Source organism: Terrapene carolina, unplaced genomic scaffold (genome assembly GCF_002925995.2).
Source record: "Terrapene carolina triunguis isolate 2854851 unplaced genomic scaffold, T_m_triunguis-2.0 Scaffold66, whole genome shotgun sequence".
Lineage (NCBI taxonomy): Eukaryota > Metazoa > Chordata > Testudines > Emydidae > Terrapene > Terrapene triunguis.
This window is the reverse complement of record NW_020664417.1, coordinates 56935233-56955057: the sequence shown is the minus strand read 5'-3', so window position 1 is coordinate 56955057 and position 19825 is coordinate 56935233. Positions and strand designations below refer to the sequence as shown.

General features: G+C 40.6%; 1 protein-coding gene across 2 annotated transcripts in view; it reads right to left on the bottom strand.

Annotated features, from left to right (window-relative positions):
- The window catches only part of GABRA4 (gamma-aminobutyric acid type A receptor alpha4 subunit), a 58260-nt gene that overhangs the window by 9705 nt on the left and 28730 nt on the right, over positions 1 to 19825 (bottom strand). For both annotated transcript variants that reach the window (XM_026648164.1, XM_026648163.1), the window contains exon 8: positions 18625 to 18884. In XM_026648164.1, the coding sequence (XP_026503949.1) occupies positions 18625 to 18884 (260 nt within the window). The remainder of the gene's footprint in view (positions 1 to 18624; positions 18885 to 19825) is intronic.

The window sequence follows — 19825 nt, the reverse complement described above, 5'->3', positions numbered from 1 at the left end:
TGTGGGATTCTGGTGAATTTTGGACATCACCTGCTGGCACCATAAAATGCCCAATACATGGAAATTAGGAAGCATATTTGGAGATTTGGGGCCAAATTCTGTTCTCAGTTACACTAGTGTAAATCTGTTATCAATAAAGGGGACAGCACTGGATTTTCCACCAGTGAAACGGAGTTTAGATTCTGGCCTTTGAACTATAATATAAGCAAAGCCGAGTCATATTACATTGCATCCAGAAAGGCACTGATTTCAGCCAACCCCTTATCAGTTTGATATCCTTTCAAGAGCCTTCTAACAGCACCAAGAAAAGCAACAATGGAACTGTTTAAAGGCCCAGTCCAATTCCACGGAGGTGAATGGGAGTTAGATCAGGCACTACAATGCCAACCACAATATAGGCTTAATATAGCATTCCACTTCTACATTAAATGTTTCCCAAAACTGTGCAGGTCTAGGAGTTGTGGTGTATGCCCTTGGTGAAAGAGAGGGGACAATATCATAATGACAATACTAACAGCACAAGGAAACATTTTTATTTATTTTTGTTTTGAGCACCTATTGCCACAGCAGCAAAGTATTTGAATACCCAAATTACACAAACCTACTGGCAATGGGTAACATTTAAAGTCTTGGATTCTGGAGGCATAAGAACTAGTGGGGAAAAAGCAAAAATTAAATGGCTTTGAGGCAACCAGTGATTATCCAACTAAGTATTCATCCCAGGGGAAAAGCAGGGAGTGGTACAGCCAACCTCCACCACAGAAGGGCAGCTTTAAGCTCCCACTGAGGTGCCGTACAGAGATCTTCAGCAAAGTCTACCCAGGAGATTCTCTGAATGATTACCAGGCATCAGGATTATGATTGGGACATCGATGGTCGTGCCTAATCATCGGAGCCATGGAGGTGGCCAGGCCTGGAGAGCAGAGCAGAGCTAAGCCAAGCTGGAGTCAAGAATCAGGACCATGGGACATCCGGGGACTTGGTCAAGAGCAGAATCAAGGTTGGGAACCAGGGATTAGAAGCTGAAAATCAGAGCCAATGAGTGAGTGGGAGACAGGTCAGGAAGCAGAGCTGGAAGTCAGGGCCAGCGACCAAGCCAGAGCCAAGACGTGAGCTGGAGCCGTCAGAAAGCAGCACCAGAACTCAGAGCCTGGGGGGTCAAGGATGGAGAAGGGCAGGAACTGAAGTAGGCAGAAGAGCAGGCTGGGCAGGAGCAGGCACAGGAAGCAGGACCAAGTGCAGCTGCAGGCCTGGAACACATTGAGCAGACAGCAAGCTCTAGCTGCTCCTGGGTTAAGTAGTAGCTTAGCTCTGCCCCTCCACCAATCAATCACACCGCCCCTTCCAGGATCAGCTGTGCCCACTGTGTTACTAGGAGACTGACACTGCAGCAGCTGGCTCCCTGATCGTACCCCCTCCTCCACCCTGAGGGTACCTTTTAGGGTCTTAGGCCTTAGTTTTCCTGGGTTTTTCTGGTGAAAAGTGGGTACAAGGTCTGGAGCATGAATATTCCCATCTGGTTCCCAAAACCTTTCTTCCAGTCCACCAAGTGGTAAAGTCAACCTTGGATTCACTTAGAATCCAGGATTTCTCTGATTTCACATTCTTCCGGACTCTGAACCTCCACAGGATGGGGCTGGTGGAGCAGAGTGGCCAAGGAAGGGATGTTCTGTGTAGGGCTTCAGGAGGAACAACTGAAAAAAAACAGGTGGACTTTCAAGGATTTGGGTAGCTGGCATTGGAATGCTCTTCAATCTCAAATGGATGGAGGGTGATAGGTAACGATAAAATGGCAAAGAAATGTAACCAACAGATCTGCCATTGATTAAAATTATGGACTGTTCAAAGATATTCTAAGTTCTTGTGATTGGTGAGGACCTGGACTGGGAACTGAGCCTCCTACAAAAGATGTCTCCATTCTTTGAATGCTGTTTTAATTGCAAGCAGCTCCTTGTCTCAGATACCATTTTTTTTTCAGCAGGAATTAGCTTACATGAACAGTATGCACAAGGATGGAGTTGGTTACAAAGATCTGCATTTTGCAAAAATACAGTCACAACAGCAAAGTTCAAGGCATCTGCTTCCATGGTAAAAGGTCTGGCAAGGTCTGGATGCACAAGACCATGGGTAGCTGAAGTGAACACTTTCTTTAGCTGATCCAAAGCAGATGTTCTTTCACCGACCAGACAAAACAAACCCATTTTTGAAGGAGTGCAGTTATCAGTGCTATTAGCCCAGAGACTCCTTTACTGAAGCACTGATAAAAATTGGCAAATCCAAGAAACCACTGAATCTCCTTTACATCTTTTGGAATGTTCCACCCAATGATGGAAGACACTTCCTGTGGGTCCACTGTTTGGCCCTCAGGGGGGAAATGATATAACTAAGGAACTCGATGGAGTCCTTGTCGAATTTGCGTTCCTCTGTTTTGGCAAAAAGGCAATTCTGGTGAAGTCTATCAAGGACAAGGTGAACGGATTGATCATGTAGCTTCTGGTTTATGGAGAAGACAAGACTACAATCTAAATAAATAACAAATCAGTACAGTATGTCCTTGAAAATGTGAGTCATGAAATGCTGAAAACGTAGACAGAGCATTATGTAGCCCAAATGGCATAACTAATTACTCAAAATGCTCATATCAAGCACACAACTGCGAAGTCTTCCACTTGTTGCATTCCCTGATACAAGCCAGACTGTAGCCTCCATGAAAGTCCAGTTTAGAAAAAACTCTGGAAAAGCCAAGTCTTTCAAAAAGTTCATTAATAAGTGGCAAAGGGTATCTGTTTCAAACTGTCACTCTATTCAGAGCCTGGTAATCAACACAGGGCACTAGGAGCCATCTTTTTTGCCACAAAAAAAAGATCGGGGCCCCCTTGGTAGAAGGATGAACAAACTCCTCTAAATTCTCACTGAGGTATTCCCGGAGCGTTTGGAGTCGTGGTTCTGAGAAGTAGTAAATACGACTGAAGGGACTGTCAGCCAGCTCTGGGCTGCAGGTCAATGGGGCAATCATAACTGTAATGCGGTGGCTAGACAAGTTAATAGTCTGATAATGAGCTCCACTAGAGCCTAGTCAGTGGGAAATGATAGGAGTTGTAGCATGAACAGGAGCTAACACTGATTCAGGAAGCTGCAAAATTTCCCATAGTCATTGGGACATTGGGCCAGCGGCAGAATCTTTGGTTTCCTAGGGACCTGGGCAGCAAGACCTGCACCTGCAGAGCCATGAGCTGAGTCTCCAGAATCTGCAAGGTGTCCATTAATTCCCTCAGGGTAATGGAGGTCAAACCTGATCATCGGTCTTTGTCTCTTGGGCTGCACAAACTGTCAGGATCATGATCCAAATGTGGATGGTCACGCCTAACGGTCAGATCCAGGACAGTGGCCTGGCCTGGAGGTTAGAGTGGAACTGAGATGGGCCGGAGTCAGGGTTATGGGCATAGTGGAGAGCAAAGGCAAGGATGAGAACCAGGGATCAGAAGCCAAAAGCCAGAGCCAATGAGTGAGCCAGAGAAGTGGTGGGGGAAGCAGAGCCGGGGGTCTCAAGGAAAGCTGAAGGGCAGGAACTGAAACAGGCACAAGAGCACGCACAGGAAACAGGACCAAGCACATCAGCAGACATGGAACACATTGATCAGCCAGCAAGCTCTGGATGCTGATGAGTCAAGTAATAGCTTAGCTCTGCCCCTCCATCAATCAGGAAGCACAGTCAATCAGGCAGCCCCTGCCAGAATCAGCTGCACCCAGTGTGTTGCTAGGAGACTGACTCTGCTGCATGGCTGGCTGACACAGTGAGAAGGATGAGTCGAACTGAACAAAGGAATAAGGTCAGGTTTCAGGAAGAACCTTGTGCGGTGTGGCAGCAGGCACTCAGGAATGCAGGCTACATCCCGGATGCTACCCCTCGGACAGTAGATTTGGAGCATGTAACACTGGTCTCAGATAGCATGCTTAATAAAGATCTCATTCCTGCAATGCCACCTGCCTGCCACATCACTTATTGCCAATGAAACAGGCACCCCATCCCCACTCTGAGCAGACCCACCCACTCTTTGGGTGTACTCACCAGTCTGATACCCTCCACCTAGGTAGGGGTTGCTATGCTGCATCACATTCTAAGAGGACTTTCTGCTGCCAGGAACCTGCAGTCTTGGCTCTGCCAGCTGTGAATCTTATCCAATAAGAATATTTTCAGTGAGCTTTTACAAATCCCGAAGGATCCGCATGCCCAAGTCACATTAATTTTAATGGAACTAGAATGTGCAAATCCCTTAGACAGTTTTGATAATCTCCATTTTTGTATTTTGCTCTGATTCCAGGGTCTCTTCAATTGAGGAAGAAGCTCTGCTGCTGGCTCTGGTGTGGTCAATCCCAGAAACCAGTAGCAACAGCCTTCCATTTGGGTGTAAACTGCTATGAGAGGCTACAGTGCAAGATGTGGATTTTCAGACAGCCAAGTTTCAGTCTGCTCCAGATCTCAAAGATTATCACTAACACCGTGGAATTTAGTGCAGACTTGAGCATAGGCATTATGCATTCTCAGCAGTGGCCCCACTTAGGAGGCAGGCACCTGGATTCTGCATCAGCTGGCGCTTCAAAATGAACTTCAAGGACACCCCAAAGTAAAGTACATTGCTGTAATCTAGTCTGAAGGTGAGAAAAATGTGGAGGACTGTTGTAAATCCTGTGAGAGAAAATTTGGCTCACCATACCACAAGACTGCAAAAAAAATTTCTGGAAGTTGGACAAATAGTTTGACCTGATGGCAGAGATGTAATAACTCCCTCCCTGTTATCAGTAGGGTTCAAACCCATGGCCTTTAGCATCACAAAGCAGATTGCTACCACTTGCTCGAACAGAGTAATTCCATTAGGGGATAACAGCCTCCTGCTGTTAATAAAGCAGCCCCTAAAGGGGGTGATGGCAAACACTATGGTAGTGTGAATTCTGTACTTTCCCTGTTAAAGGCAGATGAGTATGTGAGAGTGTAATGACTTCATAATGACTCCCTGCACAAACCTCTACCACTCAAATGAGTAACTCTATTAGCTGGCAGCAACAGGAGATTGTCCATAAATGGGACAACATGCCACACACTAATGATAACACAGGTCACACAGATACTGTGTCTGCCTGGTCCTCTAAATCAGTGGTCTCCAAAGTGGGGTGTGCATACCCCAGGGGGTACACAAGAGGATCCTTGGGGGTGCGCGGCAGGAGGAGCGTTTTTTGTTTTTTTGCTTCAGCAGTTCGGGCGGGAGTCAGAGCGACTTTCTTTTTTATTTGCTTAGGCAAAAATGGTAGAGCTGGCGCAGCAGGGGGTGTGTGCTCAAAATTTTTTTACTGATAGGGGTGCGCGATCAAAAAAGTTTGGAGACCACTGCTCTAAATGATTTACATAACAAATAAGCTTGTATTTTTCAGGTTAAACTAGAGCTGAGGGGCCTATCCTTCATCAATGAAGCCAATGGAAGTTTTGCTACTGATATCAAGGTGAGCAGGATAAGGCCATTTATATTATAAACTGTTCAGAGCAGCAATCTTCTTAACTGCTTGTAAAGCACCTGGCACTGATTGCTGGAGTTACACCAATAATAAATAATCAAAAAGACTATGCTGGGATATGATCTGAAAAAAATAGAGACCCATGGAATGATATATTTATGATTTCATTTCTCAGAGCAAAATATATTCTGGTTATGACAAGATGAGGCATCTCAAATGAGATGCTGGGTGCAAGAGAAAATTGTTATAAAAACGATTGGCTATTTCTAGCACATCTTCTCATTTGTTTTATTCTCATTTGTTTTTTCCTAGAGTAATAATGTGAATATGAAAGGAGTGTCTCTTAATATTAGCATCTATTGAATACTAAGTAGATGAATTAAAGTGGACTGTTCTTGAAATAAGATCCTCTAATAATCTATTCAATTCAAAATAGGTTTATTTTCCTTATCAGTGCTAACCATTTTGGCAGTCAGCCAATATTTTGGCCAGCTGATATTTCTTTAGTGAAGATGGAAACTCTTATATTTCAAGCAGTAATACCAACTGCAGTGTACAATTGGCTTTTGAAATCCTTATTGTTGTCAAACAATTTAAAGTTCTTCCCTTAATATTAAATAGTCAAAACATTCTGAATGTTGTTTTATAGATTTTTTTTTTTCAAGGGGACTGATTGCAATGGACAAATGACTTGTGCTGGCTCTTCTAAATCTCAAGAATTTTCAAACACAACCCTTTGAATTTCTGCACTAAGATTTTTTTAATCTATTTGACTTGGCATGAAGGTAGGATACTAGGCAAACTTCCTTGCAGGCATGCATAAATATTGTAATTAATGCTGTGCCCTTCTCTTTCCAAGTGGAAGCACATGCAATTGACCATAGAAAACACAATGAAGTATGCTGTTAGCATAGTTCAACATAGATTGGATAGATTTATCATTAAATCTTATGGCAGGTTCCTGCAGCAAGGTTGTGTTGGTCGCCTTATATGAGAAAATACATCACACCACCAAAATAGAGTAATAAATCACTCACAAAATCAACTCACAGATCATTCCTTGTGTCCATAAAGTAAGGCTAAAACCGCTGGTTATTGTTGTTTGCTATCACACTAGAATGATTTTCAAATGAGAGTCAATCAAAAAACTCTTCAATATTTAACAAGGTTTGCACACTATAACAGCTGTTCATCTAAAGTGCAAATTTTGAAACTTCCTCTGAGCATACATAATCCTTGACTTGAGCCCAAAAAATCAGGTACTAGATTGTTTTTTTCTCATGTTTTACCAGTTTATGACAAGCAAGCCAATTTTGCACTTCAGTGAAGTCAGATTGCCAATTTAGCATGAACTGAAACAGTGCATAGTAGCTGACCTGAGATTTACAACTGGATCAACAACATATTAATATACACACTGAAATGACAAATTTAGTCATGTTGTTTTAAAACAAATAAAACAAATCAACACACCCATTTTACATCCCCCGTGATGAGACCTGGTCAAGTATAAAACAAGCAAGTACATACATTTAAAATATTGCAGGATAGATGTCTTAGACAAGTCACAGGAAATGCAAGCAATGATAAAAGTATTTATAGTGCATCAAATTATGCAAACCCTACTGAATATGTCTGTGATGCAAAATATTGAGAATTGTGCAAGCTGTAAGAAAGTCATATGCTGGTGCAGCATTATGCAAAGTTCTTTGCCAAGCCCCTTTCTAGCTCTCAGCGAAGTGTTTTGAGAGTCCTCTTGGAGCACACTAGTGTTCTACATAGCAGTTTTAAATCATTCTCTTTCATTTAAAATTGCTTTCACAGTTTGTATGAGGAACATGCCCTATTGGGATCTGAATTCAAAAAAAGTAAATCTACTATTAGTTCAGCTAAAGAACTGTCAGTAGTAGTAGTGCATAAATCCTCTTTGTAGGTCTCTAGCCATTAGTCTCAAGACTATCACCAACTGCTAATAAGCAGGAATGTGATACGTTTACGGTCACATATTTGCAAATCAGCTTCAGAACTATTTTAAATTGAGTAAGCCACAGCAGCACTTCAGCAGTCTGGGTCCAGGACTGCTGAAGTGCTGCTGCGGCTCCTGGAGCTGCTGAGACAACGCTTTAGCAGTGCTTTGTCCGCCTCATCCTACTCCAGACATATTCAGAGCAACCTCATGGAAGGTCCCAGGACTGCTTTTGCAGCAACTGTGCACTGCAAGGAAGCTTTCATTGCTATGGAAGCATGTTCTTCCAGAGCTGTAACAGTCCCTTTATGACACTAGATTCTATAGCAGTAGGGTCTCTGTTTAGGTCAGAGATACTGTACCATCAATTCAGAATAATAGGCTTATTGTGTTGCTGTTTTAAAGAGGAAGGATATAGCCATAGTATAGACTAAAGAGGGTTTTACGGTTATGTGGAGAAAAGCAAATGTTAAATTCATGTGCATGTGCACTCTCCATAATTTGGCAGGCCCAGAGTTAGTCTGTCTTCATCCATGGCAGTATCACTAAGATTTCAGTAATTTACAATCCACATGCAGGTTAACTTAATGTACAAGAAGAACAGGGAGTAATTTGATGTCACACAGTCAAAGTGTGGATTTTTCAAAATTAGAACTCAGTTACTCATGCCAAAAGGCACGCATTTTATGTGACTTCAACTACATGCAACTTTGCCAGCATAATAATGGTTCTTCCACGAACAAACTGAGTAATTTTGTTTTCAGATGGTGTTTCTTAGCCACTAGTGCCACAATTCCTTAATTTACATATGCAACCACTGCAAAGCACATGTAAATAAAGTGCAAATATGGCTAATAGGAAATTGTGAAGGTAAGGGTGGTCACCTGTCTGGATTTCAATATAAATTTGGAAGATTTAGGCAAAGATTCTGTCAATAAGTACAGTACTGTTTAGCCACCCCATGAAAGCCTGCTTTTATCCCAGTTTAGAAACCATTTTCCATTGCACTCTAATCCAAGAGCTCTTTTCTTATCCTGTCTGCTGTTTCCTAGAGAAGCGGTGATTTCCAGTTACTTCAGGAGGACGTGACAGCTTGCCAAATTGCATGAGATTTGAGGTTTGCCATGGAGATAACATGTTCTCATCAGTGTAAACAACAGTGGTCTTCCTATCTTTAGTATGCATCGTTCACTTCTGCCCCTCCCCCAGATATTTAATGTTGATTATGTACTATAAGAAAATCAAAAATCCTTTCTGGCCCTGATTCACCATGTTGCCATGTCACAGCAAAACATATAAACGTGGAATAGAAATCTCTTAGGTTGACGTTCCAGAGCCAGGGGGATCAATATTTACAGAAGAAATGCATTATAGATTTTGTTTTGCCTAGTCCTAGTAAAATCTACACCTGCACAAAGGACAATGAATTCCATTACAAAGGGAGAAGAATACCATAGTGCACAAAAGCTATTTCTAAATTCTATTGATTTCCAAATTATGAATTATTATGGGAACAGAAATAATAGTTATTGAAAGCTACTCTTTATAATCTTATCTGTAATGCCAGATATTCAACTGTGTCATATCACCCCCTCCAGCTGTGCAATATTTAGGCTCAAGATTTAAAATAAAAATGCAAAAAAATCATGCAATTTAAATAAGGCCAGAGTCTGAGAATCAGGAAATAGAACTGAATATGGAAAAGATCCATTAGGTCTATTTGTTTATCCCCCATTGCAGAATTGTTCCCTAAAGTGTATTCAAAGGAAGAGAGGAAAGAGTTGATTAGAAATGAGAAGGACTTTAAAAAAGTGTTTTCTCCACTTTTCAATTCTCCAGTGACCTTAAATTCTCCTTAAATTTGCTACAGTGGCTTGGTGAAAATGCCTTTGAAAACATACTAATCTGCCTGAGGGATTTTTCCAAGCTTCTAACAGCTTTATTTCCTCCCACCCTCATCCCCTCAGAGTATAAATGAAATCAGCTAAAATGTCCCAATTAGCATAGAAAACTGACCCTAAAGTTTGGTGGTGCTTGGGCTCACCTGTACCATAAACCTCACGGCTCAGTTTTTCCCATAACAATTTTCAAACCAAGAAAAAATATTGAAGCCACAGTACAAATAACAATTCAAATTTAACTCACAGGTTTATCATAAATATCTTTACAGGAAATAGGCAAATTGATTCTTTTTGTGGATGAATACACATTCATATAAATGACGACTATTGAAATGACAACTTTAAAAAAAATGTAGCCTTTTCCTTGTTTGTTCTTTAGAAAGCATAGTATTTATTCAGAACTATCTGAAAATCCTACTCCGTCCAGCCAGGGGCTTAGTCTCCTTTTGTGTTTTTAAAATGTTCCAAGATATTACAATATTTGGCTATTTTCAATATTTACTTTCATTAAAAACTAGAAGACAAAAAGATCTGATAAACTGGTTTGATACAAATCTTAACTGGGTTCTTGAAGCCAATATTAAAACAACCACCATTATTTATTTCAATGGTAAAACTGAAGAGTATTTACTTTTCAGTGGATCTGTTCAATCCTCCCTGACTGAGGAATGCACTTAAGCACATGCTTAAATCCACTTAAGCATGTGCTTTCATTTATTAAGCATGTGCTTAAGTGCTTTCCTGAACAGAGGCCTACAAGAACAACATTATCTATTTATGCTTTAATTTCCAAAGTAAGTGCCTGATCCAAAACCCAATTAACTCAATGGAATTTGACTCAGGCTTTTGGAGCTTAAAATGAGTAATGACAGAGACGAGCCTCACAGTGCCTAGCTTGCATTTCTGGCAGTTCTTTATAGTATTAGAAAGTTACAAGAATTAGCAAACTGCTACACTTTCTAGCAGGCTTTGCAGGTGGGAAGCACTCCAGAAGGACATCCTGTTTATTTACAAGAAAGCTGCTGTGACAGAACTCCTGTGGGAACAACTTTAAAGTCAAACAATTTTGTCACATTGCTGTCATTACAACCTGATTATCCATGGACAGACCCAGATCTGTAACTGAATGGATTTTTTTTTTATTTACACCTGTGGGATCAGAATCTGACCTCCTAAATCTAATACCTTGATTTCCATCTCCCAAGAACTACTCTGCTCACCTTCCAAAGGAAAAAAGCTTTCACACTTTTCTGCGGCTGCCTATGAAAATGTTCCACGTCCTAACCGTATCAAAGGTATCATCAATCCAAGGTTTCTGGAGAAGGACCATCCAAGTTAATAGAACTCTTTGATTTATACCTTTCAGAATGATATTGCTAATGTGAAATACTAAGAAGCCCATTTAAACTACTTGCAATGTTGGCAGGTAGGCTCCATCCTGTAAAGACTTACACATATGCTTAACTCTACTGAAGTCAATGGGACTACTCACAGTATGTAAAGTTAAAGGCATGCATAGGGCTTCTCAGGGCCTTAGCAGGCTAACAGTGATATTTAAATAGAAGCTGGACTTTATCCTCGGGTATCCAAATGCTCAGCATGCACATTGAATCACTACAGAGTTAGTCAGCTAGTCATCACTACCAGACCTTTCAAATAGGGTTTAGTATGAGATATGCCACTCACTCTAGACCCACATCTACTTTCATCCCACACAGAACTGCTATCTCATTATTACTCTAAACTACTGATAGCAGAGATGCTAATGAAACTAAAGCGATAGAAAATTGTTGACATGTCAAAGAAATTATTCACAGAGCACTGAAAGCTTCCTCCTTTGCTTTATTTGATCATGCTCCTCCTTTTGCATGACCACCTGACATTTTTAAAGGCCAGTATCTCTCATTTGGTTCCTGGCTAGATTTAACCACTAAACACCACTACTTTTTGTTTTTAAATGCCTAAGACCATGGAGATAGAAATGAAACACTACTATTACATTTTAAAACTGAATCATTGTTCCATTTTCTAGCGTTATTTAAACACTTGTGTAACTAAACAGCTAGGGCTGGAATGTGAGTGACTGCACGTCCATGCAAGGGGGTAAGAGAGCATGTACCCATCCATGGGCTATCTGAACATTAGATCTGGTCATGCTGGAGCAAGCAAAGCCACTTGCCACTTTACTTCCTCTTCAGGGCAGGCTCCAGCCCTCTACTCACTGGCTAGAATAGCTAAAGTGGGGACGGGGGAGCTAATAATGTACTGCCGCTATTAGAGCAAAGAGGAAGCAGGGGGAGGAATTGTGGGGTGCACCTTATGCATCTCTCCTTGCTCAGCACTGTGCCTGAAGTCACAGGGTGAAATCCTACCCCATTAAAGCCAATGGCAAAACTCCTATTGGCTCAGTGTGGTCACAATTTAACCCTCAAACAACAATGATGAGAGAATATCTGGCATGTGCTAGGTTTGGATAATAAATGACCAAAAACTATAAGATTTTTAAACAGACACCCAATAAGCCAAAAATACTTTAGCTGGGTTAGTAAGGATAAACGAAGGGGAACCGTGTCAGTATGAATTACATCTATTTGTAACTTTAAGCTTTAAAAATATTTGATTTAATTTTAAGTGCTCAGAATGGTAGGAAAGGGTTTGTTTAAACTGACCTACTTTTTGAACCAGACATCCCACAGATACACTGAGAAGGATAAAGATCTTACTAATAGTGCTGAAGAGATTTGCTTTTTAAAATGGAACTTTTTGAAATGACCCAAAATGTGATGAAATTCTTCTTTAACACAAAAGTCAGTATGTCTTTAAATGGAAGTGAAACTAGCACAGAAACATAAAAATAGAACCATGATTCTGACAAACCATAAATCATTCAGCTTCTTCCAGCACTGGGGTTGCCAACCCTCCAGGCTTGTCCTGGAGTCTCTAGGGATTAAAGATTAATCTTTAATTAAAGATTATACCATGTGATGAAACCTCCAGGAATACAGCCAATCACAGTTGGCAACCTTAATGACATACAATATTTCTGCTTTTCCTAAACAAAGATCAAAACATACAGGTCCAGATTCACTCTTGCTGGTGCAAGAAGGTGCTAATCTGCTGCCCGCCCCGCCACCCCAGGGTTACACTTGAGGGGGGGTACGCTGTGATAGGTGCTACCTGTCCTCGCCTATTGGTTTGGGTCAGAGGAGGGTAACTCTAAGCTTTGCTGCACTTTCCTCAGGAATAATGCAGACAGAAGCAGCCTAGGAGAAGTGCAGATTCCTTGCATCCTGGATTGCCATATCCTATCTCTTTACAGACTGGACACACACAAAACATCCCACTACCCATAAGCCCAGGGCAGAGGAGTGTTATCTGGGCAGATATAGGTGACCGATTTCCTGTCTACTGGACAACAGTAAAGGAAGCTGACATGATGGGGAGGAGGTAACATCAAGCACCGCAGCACTAAGTGCCCCAGTCAGAAGGCAGGGTAGCCAGAGGGGCTGAGTGGGCATGGAGATAGTGAACTGAGTGAACTGAAGGTTTGGGAGAGGACAAGGAGCTGACAAGAGCAACAGAAAGGAGCTGAAACTTGGAGTAGAACACTGTGTAGGGAAGGCATGTCTCTTTGTTCAGAAATTGCATATGCAAGAAAGTAAGCAACGCATAACTGAGAATACACTTTGAACAAAGCCCTTAAAAACAATAAGGCATGGCCCTTATTTCCCATCCTTGACCTTCAGAAGTAATTGCTACCCCCTAAGATGGAAATCATAAGAGAGGGGAAAGAAAAAATAATTTTTCCTCAAAAGGCCCAGTCACCATGTTTCTGAATAAATATTGACTTCACGTTGACCCGCTACTGTATGTTAAATCATTGCAGTAACAAAGCAATTTCTAATATAAAAATAGTCACAGGCCAAATTCTACCCTTCCAGATTATCCACACAACCCTCATTGATTTCAACAGTAGCTGCACATCAGAGAATAGAATTTGACCTACTAATATGACATGATTTTCCTGCTCATGTGAACTGATTACTCTTTTGCTATGTTACCAGCACTTTCTACCAGCTACAGAACAATACTAGGAAAAACTGACTGCTATAGATATAAACACTAACAAAATATTGACAATTTTTTATGGGAACAAACTGGAGACAAATAAAATCACAAACTAAGGCAGTTTTTGTTTGTGACATACAAATTACATTTCTTACAGGAGCTGATACAGCCTTGGTAAATGTAATACAATAAAGTTATCAAATTTAAATGAGCCTACAGAGGTATCAGTAAAATGAGTCTCTTTACAGGCCTGATAAGAAAAGTTATTATTATAACCTTGACTGACAGTGGAAAACAGAAACTGCTTGTGTCTTAATGAAATAAATACTTGGATATTTACAGTATGGCCAAATACCAGAATTAAAACCAATCTCAAGAAGAAGAAACAGCAAAAAGAATAAATATTTGCATCTCAGTATGAATAATGCAAGAACACTCCCTTTCAGTCAAACATCCCATGTGATGTATCCTGTGTACCACTAAGCTCTTTAATTTAAGATATGGGGCAATGGTTGCAGCAAAACCAGTGCATCACAGTGGAGGCTCAAGGGCCTGATCCAAAGCCCATTGAGTTCCATCGAACGTCTCCAAGAGTCTCAGAAAGACCATGGCTGATAGGAGGGAGGAATGAGGTTTGCTGTAAAGACATCAAAATTGGATCCCAAGATACCAATCCTGTAATTTGTTTCACAAGAGCAGAGTCAATTGCAGAACTGAGGCCCAAGTATGGAACTAAATCCACTGATGTCAGAAAGTTGTGTTAGACTGATTGAGTAATGAGCGCCTTGGAATATATTGGTCTGAGTTAAAATGCATCATATTGTCAAACTATGCTCTGAAAAAAACTTACTGTTTTTTTTAGACAAAATGTAATTTAATTTAAAATATATTAGGTCAGTCTGATTCATGATGTAAACATAGTGAAGTAAATGTAATTACACAAAAGAACAACTAGTCACATCAAACAGCCAATATCTTTGTCAAAGTATGTTGTAGTCAAAGCTATGCTACCTCTGGTATAGATTTGCATAATGCAAATGGACACCTCCAAATAGACCAGAATGTATTTCTTTCCAATGAAACAGATTTTCCTTAGAAAGCTATCAGACATTTGGAGAATGGGCTTTTGATTAAAAATCTAAATATCTCTTTAAAAAACCACAGTATATTGGTCTGAGTAATATATACATTGACTTTACATGAAAAACACATTTTAAAATTATTGTTGGTCTCATGGAAACAGATCTAATGGATGACATACATACTTGAAAAACTATTTCTAATTATAAAATAATCTTAATGTTATCAAATCCTATTATTAATTTGCTTAATTCGTATGTTTATTGGGCTGTACAAACCCCCTCCATCACAAGGGACACACCTTCATAGTCCAATATCCTGCCTTTCTCATACAGAGGCTAGTGCTGCAAACCCATGTTTATGTGAAATACTCCACTTCAATTATTGGGATCATTCATATAGATAAGGAATACTCATTCAGGAACAACAGCCCAGAGAAGGGCAGAACTTAGTTCTACTTTTAATATATAGCATTTTTTGTTTTTTTTTTAGTTTTTTTGCATAATATCAGTTATTGTCTTTTTGTTGTTGTTTTGAGGGGATCTAAAGCTACCCGAAATTTGGAGAATCTCAATGGTGAAAAGCGAGCATAGTCATCCCTACTCCTCCCAGGGCAGGTGATAGCAGGGGCAGTCCAGTCTGAGGAAGGGGAGTGGGAGATTCCTATCACACAATACAGATACTCTGGCTATGCTCCAGGGAGAGGATTTAGGACTTTAAGACTTTTGGACAGCTTTTTCAAAATTTACAAGTGCGAAGTTCTGGCTAACTGTCTTTTTGAATGTTCACATTTTTCCCTGTGGACAACGGCCAATCTGAATTTCAGGGGGACTAAATTATGTAAGACAAGTTTAAAAAAAGGTCTCATTAATTTCACAAGTTTTGCCCAAGTTTATTGCCAATTCCACTATTTTAACACAAACATCAACATACGAGAAACCAAACAGGATTGACATAAGAAATCAAAGTGAATCATCTAATTAGGATGAGACAAAATAATAGTAAAAGACAAATTACATTTAAAAGTTATTTTTATGGTGTATTAATACTAAACACTGGGCACCGGGCCTGCAATCCTTCTGAACTCAAACCTCACGGCTTGCCTACATAGGAAAGTTGTTGTGAACTAAGTTAGGGTGTGAATTAAAAACTCAATAGGTACTCTGCAATAATTCTACATGTGCACATACTTATTCCATGTTCAGAGTATCCACAGGGGTGCTACTATGGAATAGCTATGGGAGGAGGGTGGTGAGAGCAAAGAGATGGGAAGGAAAATGGAAGTGGGTGGACAGCAGGGGAGGAAAGAGAAGAAGGGGGGGAGAGGAAGGCAATAGAGAGTGAAGGTGGAGGGAAGAGATCAATCCTAGAATCATAGAAATGCAGGGCAGATAGGGACCTCAAGAGGTCATCTAGTCCATCTACCTACACCGAGGGAGGACCAAATATAGCTAGACGATCCCTGACAGATGTCTGTCTAACCTGTTCTTAAAAACTTCCAATGATGGGGATTCCACAACCTCCCTTGGAAGCCATTTCCAGTAATTAGCTATCCTTATCATTAGAAATATTTTCCTAATATCTAAATCTTCCTTGCTACAGTGGACATGGAGAACAGCTGATCACTGTCCTCTTTATAAAAAGCCTGAAAGTATTTGAAGGTCCTCCCACAATCTTCTCTTCTCAAGACTAAACAAACTCAGTTTTTTACCCTTTCCTCATAGGTCAGGTTTTCTAAACCTTTGAACATTTTTTTGCTCTCCTCTGGGCTCTCTCCAGTTTGTCCACATCTTTCTTAAATTGGGGTGCCAAAAACTGGACACACTAATCCAGTTGAGGCCTCACCAGGACCAAGTAGAGAAAGAAAATTTCCTCCCATGTCTCAAATATGACACTCCTGTTAATAAACCCCAGAATATTAGCCTTTTTTGCAAATGGCTTTTATTCAATCAGTGTTCTGCTATAATCCCCAGGCCCTTTTCAGCAGCTTTCTTGAATTCCTTTTTCCTTTACATTTTCTTCCTCTGGGACCTTGCCCCTGCTCCAGCTGTTTTCATCTGCTCAGAATCAGACCCCACTTCCTCAGGGATCACAAAGTTGGCTAGAAGCCGAGTGGAGCTGAGGATCTAGCCTCTGGACTCAAAGGGTACATCTACATGACAAAAAAAAAAAAAACAACCCGCTGCAGCAAGTCTCAGAGCCCAGGTCAACTGCCTCAAGCTCACATGATGAGGCTAGAAATAGTCATGTAGACATTCCCGCTCAGGCTTTGAAACTGACGTGGGCTCTGAAACTTGCTGCCACTGGCATTTTTGCAGTATAGGCATACTCTTAAGGTCTGATACAACTCAAGCTTCCATTGACTTCAACAGGAGTTGGGGGTCAGACTTTTAATTAGCCAGTGTGGATATCAAAATAAGAATCACACGAACCACCTAGATCTCATTTAGGACACTACGATAGCTAAAAAGCAATCAATGGAAAAGGCTTGACAGTAGCTAGGTGGGGTGCCCGTGCAAAAAGACATTATAATCAGCTCCTTGAAAACCAAATCCACGCGTGAAATAACAGGATCTGACAAATCCCACATGATAAGAGTCCTGAACAACTTACTGATTTCATAGAAAATGAAGGTTCAGTGCTATGAGATCTGCACATAAAGGAACATTGTCGGATAGATTGTGCCACCCTTGCTTATTCTGAGTAGTACCTTACTCCACTGATTTAAATGGGACTGCTCCCTGGGGAGTAATGTGCTACTCAGCATGAGCAAGGGGATCAGAATTCTTTGATAAATTAAAATAAATAAATGAAGATATAAAAGGATTACAGAATCCCAGAGAAGTCCTTCCCAGCAGGCTCAAACCAAAACTTTAACTGCTTCATTAATAAATTCGGGGGGAGGGGGGGGAGAGACTATTAAAAAACAGTCTGCAAGAAGAAAGATCTAATTATTGATGGACACAACCTACTGATTTTTCCTGACACAGTCCAATCACTCAGCAGTGGAAGGAAGAATTTAAAAAAATTATAAATGGCAATAGCAAAGCCTCAAACTTACATTTGGCTGAATTCCATGTTTAGTGTAGAGGGGAACTTTCTTATTGCCGAAAGCTATTTTTTTAATCTAACTGATTTTAAAATTACTGCTTGCAGCCAGACCATCACCACCACTACATTGGATCCTGACTCTGGAGGATGATACATGTTTTCTTTCCTTCTTTGAAATCCTAATTAAATATGAATCCCAGATCTGTATGCAGAGAGTGGTAGGCCTGCCTCTTACATGGATATGGATATAGTTGCCTCTGTGGTTACACCTATTTTCTGGGAGTCTTCAGAGGGCACCCTGGTGGCTTGGGACACTGTGCAGGGGGTGACAGTAGAAAGGAGTGAGCAGGCTGGGATCTAGGTTGAGGATAAGGTGCATTGTCACCCCCATTAGTCTTGCAGAGATTTCCATGGAAAAGTAATAGTCTCGGACTCTCAGAGTGCTGGTGCCAGCCCTAGCCAGGGGAGGCCCAGATAATGTGGCTCCAGTGAAGACAAGAGAGTAAAGGGAAGGTTAAAACACTCAGACAGTAGAAAGGCATCAAGCCTCCATGTAAATGATCCCAGTCTCCTCTGATGCCCTGGGATCTGTAGATTTTGTGGACTGGACACACAGTCTGGGCAACAGGGAGATGGAGTGAAAGCGACACAATGGAATGACTTGGGAGGAAACCCCACGAGGAGAACCTTCTAGCTTAGCTCCCTCCCATGAGGAGGATGCAGTCTGGCCCACTCTTCCCAGATGGATAAATATAAGCTACATGTGTTGTTAAATATTCTACTTTTGTCTTCACTCTATTTCATCAAGATTAGGCCCTCTATCTGGAAGGTATAACTCGTTAATCAAAATGGACAGTATGGAACCAAGTCCTGGTCCCATTTATGACAATGGAAAAAAGCCCTCAATAGGACCAGGATTTATCCCTTACAATGTTCTCTTACATGACCCTATAAATACATTGTCAGCTATTTTTCATGCACTGGACTCATAAACAAGTGTATATAGTCCTGAAAACAGTATAACAAACAACAGATAAATAAATAAAATACCATGAGTGCCTCTTCTGTGCACTGTTCTCGCTTCACCGGCATGACTGGAAATTCAAGGAGGGATTTCACTGTCTTCCTTTTGGCCTTTTCCATTTGAACGTTAGTAAAATAGTTGACAGCAGCAAACTCAATAAGAGCAGAGAACACAAAGGCAAAGCAGACAGCTATGAACCAGTCCATGGCAGTGGCATAGGATACTTTTGGCAATGAATGCCTTGCACTGATGCTCAATGTTGTCATTGTCAAAACTGTCGTTATTCCTTCAAAGCAAAGAAACAAAGCAAAATTAATTGCTCTATCCATATAGATCAGAATGCAAATAAAAAAAGAAAATTCAAAACCATCTAGTAGTTTTCCATTTGAGATTGCAAAACCTAATAACATAAAAAAATGCAATTAAATTGCAGATCTCAAGATAATCATCATTTAACTGAATATGCCATTTAAATCATCTTGCCAATGACTAATAAGGAGAAAGGAATATTCATTTTTTTTAAAAATAGCACTAGTGATCCTTATAGCTTTAAAGCAAAATAGGCAACAACAATTTGTGAGAAAACACTGCTGTACTGCGCTTGACCTTGCAGTCCAGGGATAACGTAACTCTAATGCCATAAGAGGATCTCAATTCAGGTCCCAAGTTGAGACTAATACTCTCATGCTAGTAAAATGTGTGAAGAGCAAGATCTCTCAATCCTTCATGAAAAGAGAGCCCTGTGTCTTGCTCTCAAGCAAAGGTCTGTGGGCGAACGGGAACAGTGATTGGACCTGATCACCCAGTTTTTATTCTGGCAAAACTCCAGTTGAAGCCAATAGGAGACTTGCCTGAGTAAGGACTGCAAAATGAGGTCCTTTATGGGCTGAGGTGTTTTGATTTGTGTGCAGCTGTTATCATCCACATTGATGAGTTTCCTCAACATGGAACTTCTAAGAGGAAATTAGGGGCAAAATAGGTGGACCCTAAAGGTCTGCCTTACATAAAAATATGATTATGCTTCATTATGCAGAAAAGGAATTTATCTGACAGGAGGAGGAAGACAATTACCTCATATGGAAATTTATGCATTTTATACTTAATACAAGGGCTTGCCACTTATGAATAATGCATTAAACCCTGGCTTGTGACAACATACTACCAATCACCATCATGAATTCTATATACATGCAGTTTATACTGTATAAATACCAATAAAGTGTTACT